The sequence below is a fragment of the Microtus pennsylvanicus genome, chromosome 10 (genome assembly GCF_037038515.1).
Source record: "Microtus pennsylvanicus isolate mMicPen1 chromosome 10, mMicPen1.hap1, whole genome shotgun sequence".
Taxonomy (NCBI): Eukaryota; Metazoa; Chordata; class Mammalia; order Rodentia; family Cricetidae; genus Microtus; species Microtus pennsylvanicus.
The window spans coordinates 56,725,307-56,748,855 of NC_134588.1; the positions used below are offsets into that span (position 1 = coordinate 56,725,307).

The 23,549-nt window shown below is 37.5% G+C and overlaps 1 protein-coding gene across 4 annotated transcripts in view; it reads left to right on the forward strand.

Annotated features, from left to right (window-relative positions):
• The window catches only part of Kifap3 (kinesin associated protein 3), a 137,886-nt gene that overhangs the window by 77,872 nt on the left and 36,465 nt on the right, over positions 1 to 23,549 (forward strand). For all 4 annotated transcript variants that reach the window (XM_075988446.1, XM_075988444.1, XM_075988445.1 and 1 more), the window contains exons 14-18: positions 1,987 to 2,152; positions 2,956 to 3,081; positions 7,966 to 8,064; positions 11,613 to 11,698; positions 22,034 to 22,223. In XM_075988446.1, coding sequence (XP_075844561.1) covers positions 1,987 to 2,152; positions 2,956 to 3,081; positions 7,966 to 8,064; positions 11,613 to 11,698; positions 22,034 to 22,223 — 667 coding nt within the window. The remainder of the gene's footprint in view (positions 1 to 1,986; positions 2,153 to 2,955; positions 3,082 to 7,965; positions 8,065 to 11,612; positions 11,699 to 22,033; positions 22,224 to 23,549) is intronic.

A 23,549-nucleotide genomic window follows, 5' to 3' on the forward strand; every position in this document is an offset into this window, starting at 1 on the left:
TTTAAGCTACAGTAAGAAGTTACTGTGTAGTTGGCATCCTGCTAAAGTTGGTAGGATGGTTATTGATCAGTCACTCCTACTGTTATGTGACCTTATAAGAGTCAGGATTTCTGAGGTAATTTAAGTCCAATAACCCAGATGTAAGAGAGCCTGAAAGGGCTGTGCCCGGCTATGTTGTGTCTTAATCAAACGATTCTACTGCTCTGTACTAGTGAGCTTTAATTTACTTCATATGGGAATGAAATGACTGAGCATGCATTTGCTAAGTCTTCACAAGTGGTTGTATTGTACAACCAGGAAGTACACCGCTGCTTCAGGTGATTGCAGGGCCCAGCACCATGTATGTCAGGAACAAGGACAGAAATTAGTCTTCCTGCCTCCTGGCTGCTCCAGCCCAAGCCACTTTGCTTCCCATTTTTGGACAGTTGCACCAACTATTGCTTGGGTACTGCTTCCCAGAGTGAGGGTCATTTTGTTATCTGTTTGTTTCTCTGAAAATGTGTCTACACTGACATCTGGACATCAGTGGATAGCTGATGTTAGAAATCCGTGTCTTCAACAGAGAGAGCATGAACAATATATCCACATTCCCATGACCCAGGCTTATGTTCAGATCTTCTTATTCATCTGTACCTGCTTAATCCAGAATTCTTTCTCCATTACTTACCACAACTTGCCAGATACCACATTCCCATACTCTGCAGTAATAGGCTATAAAATCTTAAAGATGGTAGATCAGCTTGATACTTCCATTAGAAGCAAATTTATCTAAATGTTCTTTCTGTGGTAATGAAGGCTGCTTGATCGTTCGGTTGCTTAAATCACTGCTTGGTCCATTAGCTCTAACTTCTTATTGGCTAACTCTTAATTTAACCCATCTCCATTAATTTGTGTATCACCGTGTGGCTGTGGCTTATGGGCAAGGTTCGGGCCAGGGATACATGGCTTCTCTCTGCCTCTGCCTCCTTTCTCCCAGCATTCAGTTTAGTTTTCCCCGCCTACCTAAGTTCTGCCCTATCAATAGACCAAGGCAGTTTGTTTATTCATTAGCCAATAAAAGCAACACATAGACAGAAGGACCTCCCACACCATCTTTTCAAAAGTGTCCAGTTTATCCAGGTACAAAAGTGAAAACTTAACCACTTTGATTTCTTCATTTGCTTGCCACATAGAGAGTCTCAGAATGCTGTTGATGACTTATTGAATGCATTGTGAGAACAGGTTTTATATTTTCCCCAACATTTCTGCCACAATAACAATATTAATCACATTTAGCAGGTACTTAATATTTGTTGAGTATATTAGTATTAAATAAATTCTCTTTGACTTGAAATCTAACTTCCAGCCATAAGATATTAAGATTTATTTCGAAGCAATGACAATAATTGCTTTAATATGTGTGAAGTAGCTACAGTGTAGATGATAGTTCCAACATTATATTCTTAAAAGGAATCATCCTATTTTCAGAAATTGAAGTTTCCTTAAGGTTCACAGCAAGTGATGGATCTGTGAGTTGAGATCAAGTCTTCCTGAATCAAGGGTCTGCAGGTTTTGACCAGAGAGGAGAAAACATCCCTTCTTCCCTTATCGATGGTCCTTTGTACACAATTACACAATCACTTATTTCAACATGCTGGGGAAAGAAAGAAAGAAAGAAAGAAAGAAAGAAAGAAAGAAAGAAAGAGAAGAAAGAGAAAGAAAGAGACAGAGAGAGAGAGAGAGAGAGAGAGAGAGAGAGAGAGAGAGAGAGAGAGAGAGAGAGAAAGAAAAGGAAAGCCCACTCCTCATTGTAATGTTACAGCTGCCCACTCCTCATTGTAATGTTACAGCTGTCCAGTCAGCATGCCCTCTCTGGAGCTTACCGTCCTTAACAAGTTAACTCAGTTAAATTGAGAACTATGTTTTGTTTTGCTTTTTTTTTCCCTAGCAGTTACTAGATTAGATCCCTTCCTACATTTTAACTCTGTTGCGATTCTGCTTCCTCAGGATTATGTTGGGGACCTTGCAGCCCAGATTTCCAGTGATGAAGACGAGGAGTTTGTAATTGAGTGTTTGGGAACTCTGGCAAATCTGACCATCCCAGACCTAGACTGGGAGCTGGTTCTGAAGGAGTACAAGCTAGTTCCGTTCCTCAAAGATAAGCTGAAGCCAGGTCTGTGTCCATGTTACAGATTTTTTGCTTAAGCTCTGGGTTTTGGATAGGGTTGCTCACCAAGTATTGTATGAGTCTGTTGTTCTAGGCAGCACACTATTCCAACAGTGTTGTTTTTAGAAAGACTATTACCAAGCCCCCTATTTTCAATAAGTCCTCATTTGTCCTAAATTGTCATAAAGTGATTTCTTTCTTTCTTTCTTTCTTTCTTTCTTTCTTTCTTTCTTTCTTTCTTTCTTTTTGTTTGTTTTTTGGTTTTTTGCTTTCCTGAGACAGGGTTTCTCTGTAGCTTTGGAGCCTGTCCTAGAACTCACTCTTTAGATTAGGCTGGCCTTGAACTCACTGAGATCTGCCTGCCTCTGCCTCCCAAGTGCTGGAATTAAAGATGTGTGCATCGCCACTACCCAGCTAAGAGTGATTTCTTAACATTAGTTTCTCTTCCCTATTTATTTTTGTTTTTAGATTTTTATTCTCTTTTTTATTAACAAGTGTCCCCCCATGTATACATGCAGATGTGGAAACTCACACACAGTAAAGAGTCTTCTACCATCTGCTTACAATATCTTTCAGTTATATTTTCAAATATAATATTTATACCATCCTATTGTCTCACCAGTTCTACAGACTATCCTGGAGAAACATGAAAAAAATCTGAAATAAAAAGACAAGGTTATAAGCATGTCAGATATCCATTGGATGGGTTTAACATCTTTTAGTATCTTTTCTATGCACTTAAATTTGACAGAACAAATGGGTTTCCTCAAGACACTCAATGCAAACCTTCCCTGTCTTGACTTTGCCAGGTGCTGCAGAGGATGACCTTGTTTTGGAAGTGGTTATAATGATCGGAACTGTGTCTATGGACGACTCTTGTGCTGCACTGCTAGCAAAATCTGGAATAATCCCAGCACTCATTGAACTGCTGAATGGTAACTCACATTTTCGTGCCAATGTGTAAAGGATATTATTTTAAATTTAAAATGTAAAATACAGAATCTACCATGTTATATGTGTTTTTCTGGGGACCAGCCTCAGCAGAGAAGTGGATCTCGAATCTGGGATGTCTGGAAGGTGAAATGAGTGCACGAACACAGGATGCTTTGCCATCTCTTCAGTATTTTCTTTCTTTAATCATAGAATTAGCTAAATTATGTAGTATCAAAAATGAACTAAATAAGCTACTAACTAGGATAGGATAGAATAATATGAAAGGACTTGAGGTTGTTGCTAAGGACGTTACTATGAAGCAATTCTGTACCAATTTCATGTGCATTTCCCTCCTTTCCCAGATTCAACAAGTATTACTGAATCACTTCTTTCTGTCTAACTTTTTTTGGTTTGAGTTGTGTTTTTTTCTGTTGCGCAACTCTTTCTTTTTATATCTTAACTTCTCAGTAGGAAGTTATATCTTAACTTGGAAGCTGATTCTAAACATCATATTTTCTTTTAGATCCACAGGTTATTGCCCTCTGAACTTGTCAGAAAAATAAGTGTCCTATATCTGTCTTCCCTTCCCAACGCATGTAACCATTGAACACTTGAAATGAAGTTGTCAGGACTGAGGACCTGAATTTTCAATTTAATTTAAATTGAACTAGCTACAATAGTGTGAGGGTACAATATTAGTGGGGAACTAGAGTCTTCACTTACTTTGTATCTCTCTTAAGGGTCTAGGGCTCATTATTTTCTCATTTCAGATCAAATTTATCTGAAATTAGCATTGTTTCATTGGGGTAATTTTCTATTCCATCTTAGAGATTAAAAGTAGCTAATTATATGAAAATTAAACTTGCTAGTGTGAGACATCTAAAAAATGCACATTTCTTATTCTCAGCCCTTCCAGTGCCATTTATAAGATATATATACATTTTATTAATTTTAGTAGACATTTTGAAGTATACTATACATAAAGAAAATCCACAAATTATAGGTTTATATTCAGTGAACTCTCAAAGTAAACATAGCCATACTGCATTACCCATGTAAGGGAAGTAATTATTACTGGCACTCCAGAAGTGCATCTGCTGTTTTCTCAATCATTAATGTTTCCATTGAGAGATTTCTATCTTCTGAACATTCTTTTTGAGAATTTCACATATGTGTACAATAAAATATGATCATCCTATTTCCCCCCTCTAGCTTTTTCCATGCCCTCCTTAAGACACTCTCTTTGCAACTTCATTTTTTATTTTATTTTATTGATTTTATTGAGCACTACATTTTTCTCTGCTCCCCTCCCTGCCTCTCCCCTCCCCTTCAACCCTCTCCCAAGGTCCCCAGTTTACTCAGGAGATCTTGTCTTTTTCTACTTCCCATGTAGATTAGATCTATGTATGTCTCTCTTAGGGTCCTCATTGTTGTCTAAGTTCTGTGGGATTGTGATTTGTGCGCTGGTTTTCTTTGCTTTATGTCTAAACGCCACTTATGAGTGAGTATATGTGATAATTGTCTTTCTGGGTCTGGGTTACCTCACTCTAAATGATGTTTTCTAGCTCCATCCATTTTCCTGAAAAATTAAAGATGTCGTTATTTTTTTCTGCTGTGTAGTACTCCATTGTGTAAATGTACCACATTTTCCAACTTCATTTTTTTATAACCTATTAAATCCAGTTAATGCTGCCCCTGTGTGTGGCCATCCACTGGGAAACCTAGCAATGGCTACTTCCTCAAAAGAGTGAGCAACTGTTCCCTCTCCAGCAACTGTTCACTGCTAGTAGCTCCTCAGTAAGGGGTGAAGCTAGCTGGATGTGGTGGGTCTTAGACAGGCAACCGTGGCTACTATGTATGCATTATTGCACTAGGCGTGCGATGTCCAGAAGACAGCATTGCACAGCAAGCACCCCTCCCCATCACTTGGCTCTTGATATTCTTTCCACCTCTGCTTCCATAGTGTTACCTGAGCCATGTTAGTAGTCCAGGAAATTGAGATGTCCCATTAGGGTGAAGCACTTAAGTCTCTTTTTCTCAGACTTTGACCAGTTCTGCATATCTCTGTTGCCTGCTGTTCCCTGCAGGATTGAGCTTCTCTGACCAAAGCTGACAAGAACCCTGATCTATGGCATAAGCATAAATACTTAGAAGGCTATTCGACAACATGACCATTTAGCAGAGGGTCTATGACCTTTCTAACTGTGAGCTTTGACTAGGATTATAGTACCAGGCATAAAATTCCTTTTTATGGAACAGGCCTCAAACTCAGTAAGAAGGTGGTTAGTTATCTCACAACATTATTGCCACTATGTACTAAGAGACACATCTTTTCTGGCAAATTGGTGTTGTGCTTTCTATGCAGAGTCTGGTGTTAGGTTAGTTCATTGATGTCTTTTCTCTCCCAATAACCTTCATAGCACTTTGGCTCTGGGAAAACTAGACAAGAGTAAATTTCCCAGTCAGTTGGAGATTAGATTTAGTGTCCTAAAGCCAAAATGTACACTGTCTTTAGCAGTAGAGTCTTACCATGTGGTTATGGTGGGTAACAAACAACAATAACAATAGCCTGTATTTTTAGAGACCTTTGGGCACCAAAAACTCACTGGGAGGTATTCCATGCCTTCTACTGCAATTTTTAGCTATTAATCTGTCTTCTGGGACCCATGTAGGGTAATTTTATTCTCTTTTTGTTCTTTAAGTTATATTTTGAAATTAGCATAGTAACTAGTGAGTTTCCATAAAGGGTTTCATACATCCTTCATTTTGGTTTACCTGCCTTTCTCTCCTATGCCCTCACCCCCATTCTCACTTTCTCCTTTAACCCCCAGTGTTTGGACCTCTTCTTCCATTGCACGTGTGTTCTGCTGCACCTCCACTTACGTGTTGTGTTGTGAACAGTAGGTTTCCATGTGGCTTTTCATAGCTCTTTCCTTTCATTAGCCTGTCCTTTACTCCATGGCTTCCCCCACACCCTATGCCCCTCCCTGCTAAGTCTTTCCACTCCTATATTCACTCACTGCTTTGGCGTCACCTGCAATCTATTATTTCCTCTCCCTTACATGTCCTCACAAGACCCTTTCTAGTTTCCTGGCTTCCATTTGCGCTGCATGTTAAAACACAAGAGTTAAAGCTAGTATCCATATCAGAGAAGAAATGTTTATCTTTCTGGTCTTGAGTTATATCACTGATAATTTGACTTTGCTTAGTTTTTAACTGTGTACATGAAATTGGGCTGATTTATGAGATCCATCTATGTTACGTATAGGCTTTCTCTTTTCCATTGCCATATATAGTATTATAAATATATGCTTATCTTTTGTATCATTGATGGGTTTTGTGATATGGGGCATATGGAACAGTAACTATTACAAATAATGTTTCCAAAGCCTTTCCTTTGGCCATTAGTGTTTGTGCTCGTTTCTATCAGGTGTGTATCTAAGAGGAGACTTGCTGGTCGGAGAGTTGGCATTATGTTTAGCTTTCAGTAAATGGTGCAGTCTGTTTCCCAGTGTGGCTGCGTCAGCTTCAGGTCCAGTTACCAGTGCAGGACAGTTAAAGCTACTCAGCCACCGCCACTCTCAGCCCTGTCAGTCCATTAGGTGAAGCCTTCCTACCATTATCTCCTTGTGTTGTTAATTTAACTTTCCCCAGTAATCAATGAAATTGACCTCTAGTTTGTGTTTATTTTTCATTAAGGTTAGGCATGGCCAATAAAATGAATTACTTATTTAAGTCTATTGTGTATTTTCTTTTCTGATTTTTTTAATTTGCTTTGTAATTTAATATTTTACAAGACCATCTAATAATATAGTCATATTTCAAAGTATTCCATTTCAGAAATGTAATATGTACATGTTTACTTTAATATACCCTTCCCACAGCCAGAAGTTCATAGATTAGAACTAATTAAAAGACACTAGATAGTTGGGTTGTGAAAATGAAGACAATGTAGTGGACAGAAGGTGAAGATCTCGTGAAGCTGCAGAGAGTTAGAAAATGACCCGTGACTCAGAATGCTCTGCTGCAGTTTAACTGAGAGTGCTGAGGTGTTTAAGTTAGCAACAACTCAGTTTCACTGTGTTTGCATATTCTCTAGTATGCACTTACCACAAGGTGATATGTAGAATTTTCTTAACTGTATAGGAGAAAAGGATCATGTACACTTCCAGTGTTTAAAGTCTTGTAGAGCAAAGCCTATGTGGAAAGAGATTGGTGGACAGTCTGAATAATTTAAGAAGTTAGTGATGGAAATCATCTTGGGCAGGTTAGATGTGAAGAGGCTCACAATTTAACACACATGGCTAGCTAGACACTGTTACCCAGGAAATATGTTTCTAACATGTCATTGAACTGTTGCCAAGAGTATATGGCAAAATTACTCTATCAGTAAATCACATTTACTGTTAAATTACAAGTTTATCATATTATATATTTATTATATTATTTATATCATCATAAAATATAAATATAAGTAGCCTTTATGATAATAATAATTGGATTGAAATAAAAATACCTCTTTTAAGCCAATATATGTAAAGTTTAACTTGGTGAATAATATTCACCAAAATGTCTTTTTATAATAGTCCATTTTCTTTTTCTTTTCTTGAGCTTCTGGGTGTCAAACCCAGGTTGTCATAAATACTCGGCAAGTGCTTTATCACTGAGCTGAATTCTACCCCAGTAGATCAATTCCTAATTAAGACTTAAACTCTAGAAGGCATCCTTTTGTCAGTGCTCTTTCCATGTGAAATCAGCATGGGGTGGTGATTAACTCAAGTGCTGTTGTTTGTCTGCCTGTCATTATCACTCTGTTGTTTCCCAAATGTTTTAAGTTCAGTGTGTAAATACAGAATTCTGTCATGGAAGCTTCTGTTTCCTTTCAGCTCAGCAAGAAGATGATGAATTTGTGTGTCAAATCATTTATGTCTTCTACCAGATGGTTTTCCATCAGGCCACAAGAGATGTCATAATCAAGGAAACACGTATCCTTTCAATGTTTAAAATATTTGACCATTTACAATTGCAGAAACATTCAGTTTTGGTATTTTCTTTCAAATGTTGAAATGCTGTAGAAAACAACAGACTTAGAAATGAATTTAAATGGCAGTTTCTCTTCTATGGCAATTGTTTGCATGATAGTAGTACGAAATAAAGGAAATCTGAAATCGGCAGTATTCCAGAATCAGAACCTCTGTAAATGCCACCAGTGTAAACCTCCACTTCAGCTAACAGACCACAGACCAAACTAAGTACGCAAGACTAGTCTAGAAAATGGTGCCTGTAGCGTTCCTGCTATCTCCAACAAGAGTCTCCATTTCAACTGTTCTCTCACAACTTCATACATAAGCCTCAGAGGGGCTTCCTGTAGGAAATCCAAGACATCCACACCCCGCTTGCCTTCATGGACTCTCTCTGGAACCTTGGTGCAACCCTCCATAAGGCCATAAATCCTCATTTTGCACATTTGCAAAACCAGTCCATGTGGACAATGCCGGGGCGCACGTCCACTTGAATGCTAGTATATCCCCCTTGCACTGGTGGTGCAGCAATCTCTGTTCGCCTAAGTTGCTTTTTTTTTTTTTTCAGGAGGGTGTCCTGGAGACTTGCTGTTTTCAGAGGGAAGTCTTAGTTTGAAGTTTTGCACTGTAGAACCTGTAATGGATGGAGTCCATATAAATGCCTTCAAAGCTCCTCTCCTATTGTTCTATTGTCTGACTGAAAATTACTTCACTTTTTCTTAATATTATTGATCTCTTTAGCACCCAGAGCCTCTCTATGTTAAGCTGTAATTGCACTCCTACTCCTGGTCAATCTGTATCTTTTCCACAGCTTTGCTATTTGTTCCAAAACACACACACACACACACACACACACACACACACACACACACAGCAGCTGAAAAAAGCAGAAAGATTTTTCAGCCTGAATCCTCCACCAAATGATTAGTCCATTAACTTTGAATTCTCCCTCACTCAAATTTTCAGAACACAGACAAAACATCAAAGTATTCTTGAAGCTTTGGTAGTGAGTATAGCCTTTAAAGACTAAGGTGTCTCTTTAGCCCATAAAAAATTGTTTATGAAAAGTTAAGACATAAAACAGAATGACAAGTCATGTGTTACTAGGGGACTTCTTGGAAAGACAACCTATTTTATCTTAAAGATTTTTGTGAGTTCTAAATCGGGCTTCACTTACAGGGGCTAAGACTAGCATTTACCTCTGTGTATAAACATAGATACTTAGAAGGTCGTTTGATGCCTTATCAGTTTATCTAAACAACAGTAGTCAGTGTTCTCTAGGGCCTATAATCCTTGCAGGCTTGGGTTTTTGACTGAGTTTGCAGTGTCTGGCATGGGTTCTCTCCTGTGAAGCAGGCCTCAAATCCAAGAAGACAGTGTTTGGTTTCCCCCATAACAGTCATGACTGTTACACAGGTGGGCTCATCTTGCCTGGCAAATTGATTTTGTTGTTCATAGAGTTGAGAAAGTGGTAAGCCCTTCGATACCATTTTTCTCCTGGCAGCCATCGTATCACCTTCTGGCACTTTGAAGGCTAGCCAGCAAGGAGATGCTTCCCACCTCAATTGCCACTCAGCTTCTCAATATCTTACAACCAAGTTGTGTTTTGTCTTATGCAGTTAAGGTCTTATCATCTGGTTTTTGTGGACCATCAACAGTTATGACAAGAGCATGTTTTGTTTTGGAGGCCTTCATGGTCTGTCTCCCTGACCAAAAACAAATCAGGAGGTCTTCCACATGACATTGGGGAGTTTATTTAGTAACTCACTACCTCTAGAAGCAACATTGTATAGATGTTCAGAGAATCTCCCTTCAAATTCGTGTGAGTGTATGTTGTAAAATATTTCCATACAACTTAACGCTTTAATTATTACCTTTTAAAAATGAGTGCTTACCTGAAATTTATGTATTTGTTTTATTTCCTTGGCTCCTATCTCTGCTTGCATTCTATGTTGTTATGCTCTTGAATTGACTTCTACCTATAATGAGGTATTTTTATATGTAGTAAATATATAAATAATAAAATAGGGTTATCTGAAAATAACAGCTTCTTGATGTACTGATAATTTAGCAAAATATCTAATTCTGGGTTGACACTTTTTCTCTTTAGCAATTTAGAGGCATTTGCCATCCATTTTGCATTGCTTCCAAGGAGAGCTCTGTAGTTAAAGTTCTTACTATCCTAATTTTGAGAACAGTTTAATTTCCTTTGTCCTAGAGTGATTAGGTCTTTTGGTCAGAAAAACTAAAAGAATGTTTACTTTCTTTAGCATCAAGTTGTTTTGCTGTAAGTAGACTTAGAAACCACAGTGAAATTTTTCAAATGTACTTTTCACATATAAAGTTTCCCCGACCCCCTGGAAAGTTCTCTTGAATTAGTTTCTATTATTTATTATATTCTATTGCTTTGGATTTTGTCTTAGGGATTTAAATTTGCAGTTCCTTATCTATTTTTTATTTATTGTGTATTGTGTCTACATGTTCCTGTGTGTACAGGTGCATGTGTCTGTGCAAGTGGATGGGCACCTGTGTGTGTGTGTGTGTGTGTGTGTGTGTGTGTGTGTGTGTGTGTGTGTGTAGAGGCCAGGGGATGACCGCAGCTGTCTTTCCTCAGGAACCATCTCTCTTACTCTTCCAAACCTGACCTCTCATTAGCCTGGAACACAGCAAGTAGACAGGCTGACTGGTCAGTGAGTCCCGGGTTCACTTACCACCTTCCCAGCACTGAGGTTACAAGCTCACACCTTCACACCCACTTTTTAAATATAGTTTCTAGGAAATGAGTTTAGGTTCTCAAGTTTGCAAGACTAGCACTCTAATGTGAGCTGTCTTTCTAACTCCCTTGCCTATCCTTATTGTGTTTTAAATTTTCTAACCTTTTTGTCCATTTAGTTTTTATATATAAGTTGTCTTATTGTCTGCCGTATACTTCTCTTAAGAGTCTGTTGTGTTTATTTTTATGCTCATTTTCTCTTTCATGTTCTTTATTGAACTTTTGTTTCCTTGGGTTTTCTAATTCTGATTTATATTTGTCATATATATTTTACTATTTCTTTAAATTCTGTTTTAAAATCTCTTATTTAAAATGACATAATTTTTCCAGTTCTTTTTCTTTTTTACTATAGCAACTATATGAGATTCGAGTGATTAGTTGATGTTATTCACTTTCATATGAAATCTTTCCCTGAATATCATGGACATGGCAGATCAAGAAAGCAATTGTGGGGGCTGGAGAGATGGCTCAGAGGTTAAGAGCACTGACTGCTCTTCCAGAGGACCTGAGTTCAATTCCCAGCAACCACATGGTGGCGCACAACCATTTATAATGAGATCTGGTGCCCTCTTCTGGCCCGCAGGCAGACATGAAAGGAATATTATATACATAATAAATAAATAAATTTTTAAAAAAAAGAAAGAAAGCAATTGTGCTGCCATAATGGTGTGTGTAATTTCTATATAACTGAAGAGCTACAATCTCAGTTCATTTTGTGTCTTTAACCACTTTCATTCAGAAGCTCCAGCGTATCTCATAGACCTGATGCATGATAAGAATAATGAAATCCGGAAAGTCTGTGATAACACATTAGATATTATCGCAGTAAGTATTCTCTCTACAAAAAAAAATCTGATTTTATTTTATGAAATATGAAAAAATTATGTAAACCCAATTAGAACTGAGTGACAACACAATATTTGTATTCTGTGACGATCTAGAAAATTTTGTTATCTGAGTGTAGATCCTTTGGCTTTCAACTTTTAACCCGAGGCTCTTTAGGGAGGTTTGTAAGTCACCACAGAACACAGGCTGGTCTCCGTGCCATCCAGGAATCATTTCACTTTTAGAAACATGTAAAAGAAGAGAAAGTGCTGTCAGTGCCTATAAAATGAATCAAATTTCATGCAAATGATTTTTTTTCAGTTATTTGATCATTTTTGTTCTATATATAGATTAGTTTTATGAGGTACTTAATAATGAGGAAGTACAAATGTCTTCACGTCATTGTTGATGCTGGGACATTTTAAAGTATAGGGATGATCTACGTTTTAGGTAGGAAACTGGCTGATCCTAAAGATTTTTCTCGGAAACTTTGTAGAGTTCTTTGGGACTTGAACCTTAGGCTAGTATGTGCCTTGGTTTAACCTTAGCTGTGTACTGCTAATACAGCCCGCTTGCCACCTTCAGTACTCTTAGGAGCTTAGCAACCTCTTTTAATAAACATTTTTAGAAATCAATTAACTAGTTCATTGAAAATAAACTGGGCTAACATTTCTGTTAGTGGTGTCGTTGTGAAGTAGACAATTAACAGCAGGAACTTTCTTGTTAATGTCCCAGATTTTATTTTGGAAATTCATCATATTTGATGCCAGCCACTTTTTAGATTAGACTACCTCACTGTGGTTTTGAATTATTGATACAATGTTGTTTTAGCTTTGATCTAAGTCAGAATAGAGAAATGATAGATAGATAGATAGATAGATAGATAGATAGATAGATAGATAGATAGATAGAGTAGATGGTAGATAGATACTCTCGTGTGTGTGTGTGTGTGTGTGCAGCGCACACATGTGCGTGTATATGTATATATAGAGAGAGTCTTTACCAGTATACCATATCTTGATAAAAATGGAGCTAATAAACATAAAATACTTAATACTCTTAGGGAACAATTTAATGGCATATTTACCATTTTCAAATATATCACAATGTCATTGTTGATAAAATTTGTACCATGGGAATAAGAGGCATCATAAAGTTCTACGTGTGAGTCTGCTTAAACAGTGAGGACAGCCGTGAGCCATCCATCCGTGCCTGACCTTGTGTGCTCCAGCTCCCCTCACTGAGAAATGGAAGACATGTCTAGATTGGTGTACTAGGTGTTTTCTTTTAGAATGTAAATGAATGGTAGCTCTAACGATAACTTCAGTCTTTTGCGAGACAGGGTTTCTCTTTGCAGCGTTGGCTGTCCTGGAACTCACTCTGAAGACCAGGCTGGCCTCGAACTCAGAGATCCACCAGCTTTTTTCTTTCAAGTGCGGGGATTAAGGGTGTGTGTCACCACTGCCTGGCAGTAGCCTCAGCTTTAATGTAAAAATATTTGGCACAGATACAAATATGTTATAGGATAAAATATTTTATTGTAGTTAAATAAGCAATCTGAGTTGACTTCTTTATCTTATACTTGGAGGTGCCTCCCTCTCATGCGCGATTTTTCCTAGACACTGCAGCCACCCTTCCTTTGTGCAGCCAGTTTTTGTGTTGGTGTTTTCTTAAGGTCTATATTTTACCTTATTCCCTCACTTCCCATAACATCCTTACAATTTATGTTAATCTTGACTTCTGCTTCCAAGACTGTATTGAAATGGTACTCATTTTCTTTTAAAGGCTTTCATTTGTCAAAGCCCAGTAAACATTCCCAGCCTTCATTTTACTGTTGATCCCATCCAGCCTGGAGAGACTTATAAATTCTAGTCAGCACTAAAATTAAAGCCTCAAAGAGAACAGTGTTAGATAATTATTGTAAAGAGCTTTCTTGTCATGAAAATTTCAAGAAGAATCAGTAAAATTAAGCTGTGATGTAACAGCTTGCCATGTTTATGTGGCTCCCCACAGTGTCATCAGATCTCTTTCAAGTTAGTATAAAAAGAAAACCCAAACATGGGTTGACTTAGTTCACTTGATTTCTCTGTACAGCTCTCTGCACTGGGTGTGTAAAATCAGTATTTGATAGGATGTCATGTGGTAGTTGTCTTTTCACATTGGAAAACATTCATTTGAAAAACTTTTTAAATAGACTAAAGTATTTAAAGATACTCATGTGATGATTTGTGTAATTTGGAAGCCCTACTGTGCTGTCCAACTGGCTCATATGCAGGTTGTTCTTTTTAGAAGTGAAACCCTGTAGAGCCAATGGAAAGACATGAGGGTGTGGAAACAAACTGTTCTACTGAAAACTTATCTGTCTTACCTTTCTGCTATTAAACTTTAAGGTTCAGCTTTAGCCAGACAGTAGAGAACTATAGCAAGCCCTAAAAACATGCTTCCCCTCGCTTAGGTAGACATTCTGATGATAATTCAATCTTTGACTTTCTGAAAGTGGCAACCTGATCTACTACATTTATAATTCAACCAGTTTTTGTTTCATTTTATTTTTTTACAGATACGGTAAATAATCTCAGTGAACCACTTAAAATAGTGACCACTCGGTTTTCAATGGCGTTTCTGATCTATAGAGACTTGCTGTGAGGACTAGAAGAAATGCTCATGTACATTTAACAGATGGTGGTCATGTATCTAGTTGAGGAATTTATATGTAAATTATATGGACCAACATTTCCCTTCCTTGGGACAACTAATAACTATATTATTTGCTTTCATTTTGATTTTTAAGTGACATAAGAAGATAACCTGTTTACTTTTAATTAACCCAAAATTATTCTACATATGTACTTTGGACAGATATATTAGTGTTCATTGTTTATATTTGAACTTATCAGAACGAGTAAATTTGGAAATTTTTTTATATTCCATGCGATGACAATTAACTGAAAAGGGTTGGTGTTTTTTTTAGAACCTTTAAAAAATAAAAAGGAAATTGCTTTTTCTGCTGTGGAAATATCTTTTTTGTTAAATGATCCATACTCTGATTTTATAACTTAATTTATATTCAATTTTTAAGTTAATCTCAGACGAAAATTATATTCCCAGTTTTCTGAGCATCCTTGTTCAGGAGAAAGCATCTTCTTTTAATTTCTATCATTTGAGAATTTTATGCATTATGTTTTGATCATATTCCCATTTGACGCACTTTTCCATCTCCTCCCAGAGCCACCCCCTATTTCATACCAACCTGTGTTTCCTCATTTACTTTCTTAAAACCCACCACGTCTCATTAGTGCTGCCTATATATGCTTGGGTTTGGGGCCATCTACTAAGTGTGTTAGATCTTCCAAGGCTACACCTTTAAGTAAATCAATTGCTCCTTTTCTATCCTTTACCAATAGCTTCTCAGGGATGGAATTTTGTGTCTCTCACCCCCCCCCCCATCCTGGCACTTTGTCAGACATGAACTCATACAGGTCTTGTGCATGCTGTCTCAGCATTGAGCACATATGTACAACTGTGCTATTGTGTCCTAAAAGTGCTGCTTCTGGAGTTGGCACCATCTCTGGCTCACAGTCCTCTGCCCCTCTTGCAGTGATCTGCAGGAAGCCATCTTAATGCGCAGTTCTACCCTCACAAGAGCTGTTCATTGAGGCCGGACAGTGTTACTGATCACAATAGAGGGTGCAAATTGTCCATCCTAAATCTGTTTCAGAAGTGAAGGAAAAGAAGCATGGCATAATTTGAAACAAGAGAAACAGTGATTGGAAACAGCAAAGGTGGCAAAGCACTAAAGAAAACTATCAAGAGACAATGTGAAATCTCTGGCAATGCTAAGTAATAATGGCTAAGTAATTCATTCTGTGAGGACTTTGTTAGAAACTTGCCTGTGATAGGAGCGGATGACCTTTTAAAATGCTTTCACTACTAGATTTTGGTTTCTTACAGAAGCTATTATATCATAACTTTAAAATGACCATATATATGGGACTATTTATAGCTGAAGGCCATTGGTATCTAAAGAAAAAACTTATTTGCAGCTCAAGACATATAATGTGGAATAACACAAACTTTAAACACTGAATGCCTTAGGAAAATATGCCATCTTCAGTAAAGTATTTGATCCCCAAATTTTGCAATATTTTGCAAATACTGTTATAGTGGTGATTTGTTTAATGTAGTTGGGCCAGAATCCTGAATTCGTGAACTGAAACATGTGTGATGGTTCTTTGTAAACCAAAGAGGGTTACATACTGCATACTACAATCTCTCCAGTGGTAACAGTAAGTTGTTGCTGTCCAACTGAGGTTGCTTGTAGCTTAGAGAGGCATGAATGGTACCAGTGTGGGGGTGAGCAGGGAGGCCATATGAGAGAACATAGGTATTTGGACTTCTGTTTTAAGACTCCAGGCCTTGGGAATCAAGAAAGGAAGAGAACCTACACAGACTTCCTCAGGGCTTCTAAAACTCAGTTCCTTAGTATGGCCTCAACTTCATATGAAGTGTTTGAGAACCTCAAAAATTTTAAACTGGCAGACAAATACCTCTTCGGACATGATTGGGTTGTCATACGCTTAAGATATGTTTACTGTGCACATAGTGTGTGCCAGACACTGATGTAACTACTGGCATATAGAACTCAACAGTGCGAAGCCCTTGAGTATTGAAGTTTACAGTCTAGACTCTGGAGAGCAATGAGAGTTGTCATCTAAACACGGAAGCTAGTCATCCCAGAACGGTAGTGTGGTATGGCCCCATCAACAGATGTCCTGTGCTATTTCCATGGTGCGTACGACAGGTGTGATTATGTCCTCTGCTACAATACCGATGTCTCTGTCCTTCTACCACCAGTGTCCTTGTTGTCCTTTCATAACTAATCTGTTGAGATTTTGAAGAGTAGTTCTTCTTTTTTCTGCAACTGATTATGATCATGGATGGAATGAATGTGTTTCAATAATCAAGTTAATACCCAGCGTTAGTATTTTAACTTGGAAAAGTAAGGTATTATAAGTACAGAAAATTTTATATTGCATAGGATTGATGACCTATTTAAATGAGATAAACTATTCAAGGTATAAATGCAGTCTCTATACATTGTTAACTTTCCTCACAAAGATTTTCAAGAAGGCCTATCAGATGAAAAAGCTGCTTTTTTAATAATCTTGCTACCAAGGAGAATACTTTAAAATGTATTTGAGAATACTTAAAATTACAGAGAAAATGCATTGAGTTAAGATTAGAAATCTGGCATTCAAACATCATAAAATGTTTAAGAATTGAATAAAATGGGTACATGATAGTTAACATTTAAAAATCTCTCTCCCTTTACCTCTTCCCACCCCTGTGTGTGTATGTGTAGGTTAAGTGGAGGTACCTGTGTTGGTTAGGATAACCTATGTTGCTGGGCCTCACTTTTCACCTTAGAGACGTGTTCACTGCGTCACACATGCCACACTAGCTAGCCCATGAGCCTTTGGTTATTGTCCCATGTCTGCCTCCCATCGTGCTGTTGGAGCACTGGATAGCAGAGGCACGCAATGGCTCTCAGCTTTATGTCAGTTCTGGGAATGGAATCGGGTCTCACACCAGAGGATTGAGACTTTTACCACGCAGCCGTCTCCCCGGCCTTACTCTCACTTTTATTGGCATGTAGCTTGGTTGTAGATACAGAGCAGAGACTTTTCAAATGAATTGTTGCTAAAGCTTGTTCAATAAGCTTGTCAAAAGCTAGCTCTGGTTTCTGAATGGTTACAGACATGGTCATTTTTAATGTATCAATGTAAGTACATTTAAAAATATTTTTTCTCCTCTATGGACTGGAGAGGGAGGGGGAGAGGAGTTTGGGGGAGGGGGAGAAGGGTGGGAGGAGGGGGAGGGAAATGGGAGGCTGGGAGGAGGCGGATACTTTTTTTTTCCTTTTCTCAATAAAAAAAAATATTTTTTCTTAATTCTATGCAGTGAAATTAAACATAATGCCAAAAGTTTGGTTGGCCCTCTTTTGTAGTTCATTATTGTATCACAAAAGCAAAAGCAGAAATTTCAGATATTTTTCCAGCTTGTTAGAAATTAAGCAATTACATATACATGAATGTTTGTATATTCCTTCCTTGATACTTACATATCTTTATTTATTTTTCATTTAATTGATCACAGTTGGACTTGAAACCCAAACAAAGCATAAAAGAGATATCATGATTTCTTATTTAAATTTTATTCATCTGTGTATTTTACTTTGAGGTTTAAAGTGGCATATTTGAAGTGCTATTGTACAGCTTAGTCTTCTCAGTACTTTAGAAAAAAGTTTGTCTGAGAAGATAATCGTACCTTAATGGTCTGCTTTAAATTTTGTCTCAGTCCAGGCTATATGAAGGTCCATACTAGGGACAACCATGTTGGAAAAGAGCTAGTATATATACAAAACCCAACAACTTTATTAAATGTATGTTTACTATAAATATATATGTGTGTCTTTGGGAGGAAATATTTTAAACTATAAAAAGTCTCATTTTTGGAGCTACTTAGCCTTAACAAAAGGCTGGACTATCCTAGACTTGTTTTAATTTAGTATGAAAAATTTTATTAAATAAACCATATTGCAGTCTCAATTAGGGGACTGCCAGATTAAAGAAGGGGGAAAAAATCTGTTTCCCATCAATTGCTCCAGGACACAAAGCAGATCTGTGTAGCTCTGTGTTATCCTAGAGTGTGTTAATCAGATACAAGGTGTGACGGAAGCCAGTGACAAGGGTTTCCCTGAGAGTGCCCAGACTCTGATAATAGGCTGGGGAAGCCTTCAGAATGTTTCAGTGGTTAACTAGTAAACAATGTGATGTAGGACTTCAAAAAGGATGGCACATTCCATGTAAAATCAAACCATAAGTCTTTTGTGACACGTTCGAGTTTATGGAACCTGAGAGCTTAAGATCCTAATGTCAGAAACTGAGAAGAGAAGAAAATGAAAGACAAACCATGTTTTCCTTTAAATTCGAGGTAAAATCGAAACTTGAAGACAGAACCCAGGGATATACCCCTCACGAAAAGAGCGTTTCAACCGTGAGAAGTGTCTCCCTCGAGCGTTCCTACAGAGGCTGGTAGAGCTGGATGATCATATGTGCTAGCTGTGGCTGAACCGCTTACATTCGCATGGCCGTTTCTTGCTGTGGGATGGAAAGTGGGCATTTAGGAACCACAGAGCGATGCCATAGGGAACTGATAACAATAGCTTGCCTTTATTCATTTTTGACTCTACTCATTTGGGGGTTCCACCACTCTTAGCTATTTGGGGGTAAATCTTTAATACCTTTATGAAGTAAAAGATATTTATTATAGGGTTATATTTACAGAATGTTAGCACTTAAGTAATTCCTAAATTTTTATTTTTTACAAGTGAAAAACCTGAGACTACAAATAATATCTTTTAGCAAGATGTATACTTCAGTTAGCTGCAGAAGTATGACTGGGAACTAGATCTCTTGACTGCTACTAGATTTAAAGTGTTTAAATGAATAGTATGTCACAAAACAGATGCTTAGTTCTAAAACATTTTGTTTGGTAAATATTAGAAAACATAAGTTAGGTTATCACTCATTAGAAGAAACTAACACAATATGTTGTTTTTAAAATGTGTCATACTTAGCCTCTAAATTAAAAAGATGATAATTTTCAACATGAGCTATGTGTGGTGAATGACTCACACATGAAGGCACTGGCCACCCAGCCTACCGACCTGAGCTCTAGCCACAGGCTCCACATGGTAGAAGGAGGGCCAGAAGCAAGGTTGTCCTCTGACCCCCATGAGCACACCATGGCACTAATGCACCCATCCACAGTGAATAAATAAGCGAATAAACTTGAAATTCAGAGACCCATTAAAAACCACACACACATGCGCACATACACTGGGATGTATCTACATAATGATATTGTATTTTTAATAGTGTTCATATTTCAATAAAAATACTTTTGCAAGATCAAAATATTTTCAAAAGTAATGTTATAGCTCATTTAGATTTTTAAAAAGTCTTTTAAAGACTTGATCACCTTGATTGAGATTTCTTGTCCTTTGAATTTATAATACGTTGTTACAACATAGAAGTATTCGTATCTATTAAAGCTCAAGGAACCTCTCATGCTGGCTCTGCTGAATATGGCCAAATGTTTTTGGTAGCAGGATTCTGTAAATATTGCTGAAGATCTTGTAAGATGTAATTTTCTATTTTCTAAGTGGTAACAGCTTACTACTGAATAACTTCCCTTTTTTTACCTTCTAATTTTGCCTTTTTCCCCAGAGTGTTTTTGTTGTGACACTTTCGGCAATAATACATGTCAATCATTATGCTAGTCGCAGAGATTAGACCTGTTTTGAGTGCAGTGCTGAGGGTCAAAGGCCATTTTAATTATTAAAAATATATACTTGAAATCAGAAAAGGCTTCTTTTAGTTTCATTTTACACGTGTGTAGCATGCACTTGTCACAGTGTGCATGCAGAGGTGAGAGGACACCTGGCTGGAGGCAGTTTTCTTCTGCTCCGTGGGTCCCAGAGATCAAACTCAGGACGTCAGGCTTAGCTGCTAGCATCTTTTGTCCTTTTGTCTACTGAGTCATCTCACCAGTGCAGAGAAGCTTTTTTTAATGAAAACTGCAGTATAGTCTGTCATTCATGGTATATATGTATTTACTCTTATATTGTTGTGATGCATGAGGCTGAGAGGACAATTCAGTCATAAATTGATCTTGAAAAAAAGAGGAGGGCAAGATTTTTAAAGGAATGCATGGCATGACCTTGTCATATTTGCTGCTAACTTCTATGCTCACTGTATTAAAAAAAAAATGTATTACTAGAAGAGTTTCAAGGCAGCCATGGATATTCATGGATATTCTTGGTTTCTGTGTTTGCAATCTTGTCAGTCTTGTTAATATTTTACATTCAAGTTCTTCAATTGTTACACTGCTGAAGAGGAAGGATGGGGAGATGACTCAGGTAGTATGAAGACCTGAATTCAAATCTCTAGCATCCACTTTTTAAAAAGCAGGTCAGAGGCACCTATTATCCTACCACTGGGTCGGCAGGGAAGGAGAGTCCCTGTGGCTCACTGGTGAGCCAGCCTAGACCACTCATTGAGTTCCAGGCTGGAGAATGACCATGTCCCCCAAAACAAGGTAGATAGCCCGAGTAACAACACTCAAGGCTGACCTTCCTGACCTTCTCTATGCACATGCGCCCATACATGTGAACATGAAGACACAGAAAATATACACACACATAAATACCATTAAGTGTACATAAGGTAAAAAGGAAGCTAAAGTTTCTGGGCTTGTGATGAGCCTTCTGCTTATACATTTATTAGATATTTTTTTTAATTTTTTAACTTTTAATATTTAGTGTTTGTGTGTGTGTGTGTGTGTGTGTGTGTGTGTGTGTGTGTGTGTGTGTGTACCACAGTACACATATGGAGGTCAGAGGGCAGTAGTCATTTCTTTTCTTTCACTATGTGGGTTCAAGTGATTGTACTGGGTCATCAGGCGTTGATGCAAATGCCTTTGCCTTTTGAGCCATGTCGCCAGCCCAGATGGATTTTTGTTTTGAGTTAGGATAATAAAATATTATAAAATAAAATGAGATAATAACTGAATAAGGTTTTTTCTTTTTTCAGAGTATAGCTATGGTAGATAAACTTTATGAATATATTAGGGAGTGTATCTTTTATCTATATCTGTAACATCTCACAAATACTATTAGGAAGCCACTTTTGCTTTTAGTGGTATGGCTCAGCTGTGGTTTTATATGCCCTGGGCCACGACTGAATTTCAATTACTATTTTTACACCAACAACTCAACTCATGTGCTTGAAACTTAAATTCTAATAAAAGAGTCAAATTGTATGTTTCCCTTGAATATATCTTTGTTCAAATAATTCAAACAGATTTTTTAATTTTTTAATCAAAGCCAAAAGTTAGTTTTAGCTTTTTTGCCAAATGAAATAAGCTACTAATCAACTATTATTTTTAAGAATGCCACTTGTTTCTAAAAGCTAAAATAAAAGATCAGAAACATTTAGTTGTGGCATTAATAGGATTTCTGGTGTTATAAGGTTTATTCTTGGACTATGGCTGACTTGTAACTAAGTCATCTTTTAGGGATAAGAGAAAAGCCAAGTCACCTATTCAATGACCTATTTGGCATATACTTAGTTTTTCTTTATGGCTAAAACACAATTCTAAGCAGGTATTTTTAATTTTCCTTTGACCCAAATGAAGGCCCTTTTAGAAAAATGTTTCTGACCAGTAAGCAAGTAGACTTACATGGTAACACTTGATGCTTGTGTTTAATAGGAATATGATGAAGAATGGGCAAAGAAAATTCAGAGTGAGAAGTTTCGCTGGCATAACTCTCAGTGGTTGGAGATGGTCGAGAGTCGTCAGATGGATGAGAGCGAACAGTACTTGTATGGTGATGATCGAATTGAGCCATACATCCATGAAGGGGACATTCTTGAAAGGCCTGACCTTTTCTACAGCTCAGGTAAGGTGATAACCAAAGCGAAAACACATGCTTCATTTGTGTGCTATAAAAAGGGGCTTTTATCTGCCAGTCAAGCATGCTCCCAAACTTTGTAATCACATTTTTAGTATACAAGCAGTCTTCTGTTAATAATTTCAGATAATAGTTCCTGCACATAGAAAACTAGTAAGATTTTTTCCCCAGTTAGTCTTTGGTGTAACCTCCATTTAAAGTATGTGTAGCCAGGATAGTTAATGGCTGTTAGAAGCTTCCTGTTTTCTAGGATGTGTAAGTTAAACATCTCCAGGATTTCTGACTTCTACTTAACAATGTGACACTCATTTGTTCTGTGTTCTACATCTATTAAATATATAATTTATTAATTTTATTTTGTTTTCTTATTTTATCTAAGCAGTTTAATGCTACCATTACTTTGTTTTAATTCTAGACTATTGTATTACATATGGTGATAATTCGGAATATTTAGAGCTTTCCCTTCTAAACCCTGCTAATACTTTGAAGATAATAGTCTAGCCGGGCGGTGGTGGCGCAAGCCTTTAATCCCAGCACTTGGGAGGCAGAAGCAGGCGGATCTCTGTGAGTTCGAGACCAGCCTGGTCTACAAGAGCTAGTTCCAGGACAGGCTCCAAAACCACAGAGAAACCCTGTCCCCCCCCCCCAAAAAAAAAAGAAGAAGAAGAAAATAATAGTCTAACCGGGCACACACCTTTAATTACAGCACTTGGGAGACAGAGGAAGGTGAATCTCTGAGTTTGAAGCCAGCCTGGTCTACAGAGCAAGTTCCAGGACAGACAGGGCTACACCGAGAAACCCTGTCTCAAAAGACCAAAATTAAAAAAAGATATTACTCAAAATTACACAAATGTATCTATTATAACACTGTTGAGCATGGCTGTCTCCAGGGGTAATGAGTTTGGCACAGAGACAGTAAACTTTTCTATATTTTGCTTTAAATGTTTTTACATTATCACCAATATTAAAAATACCATTTTGAAATCATTTATACTTGAGGAAACAGAAGAGTCCCAGTAAAGACTTGTGAAAGGCTTAAAAAATGAAAGTGTTAGCTGGACTGGAGGGCCCTGGGTCGTAGAAAGCTTTCCTAACCATGCGCTCTTGTCTGTTACCAACAAAAGAAAGAAAGAATTCAAGTAATCCTAACCAAATTAATGGCAGTTTGTGTACGATCAGTGATTGAATGCTAATATAACTTGCCATTATATCTAATCACTAACAATTGATATCATATTAATCAGTATACTGTTCACATATTCACTTATGTATTTCATAAATACATATTGAAAATTTTCACTATTACATACCATT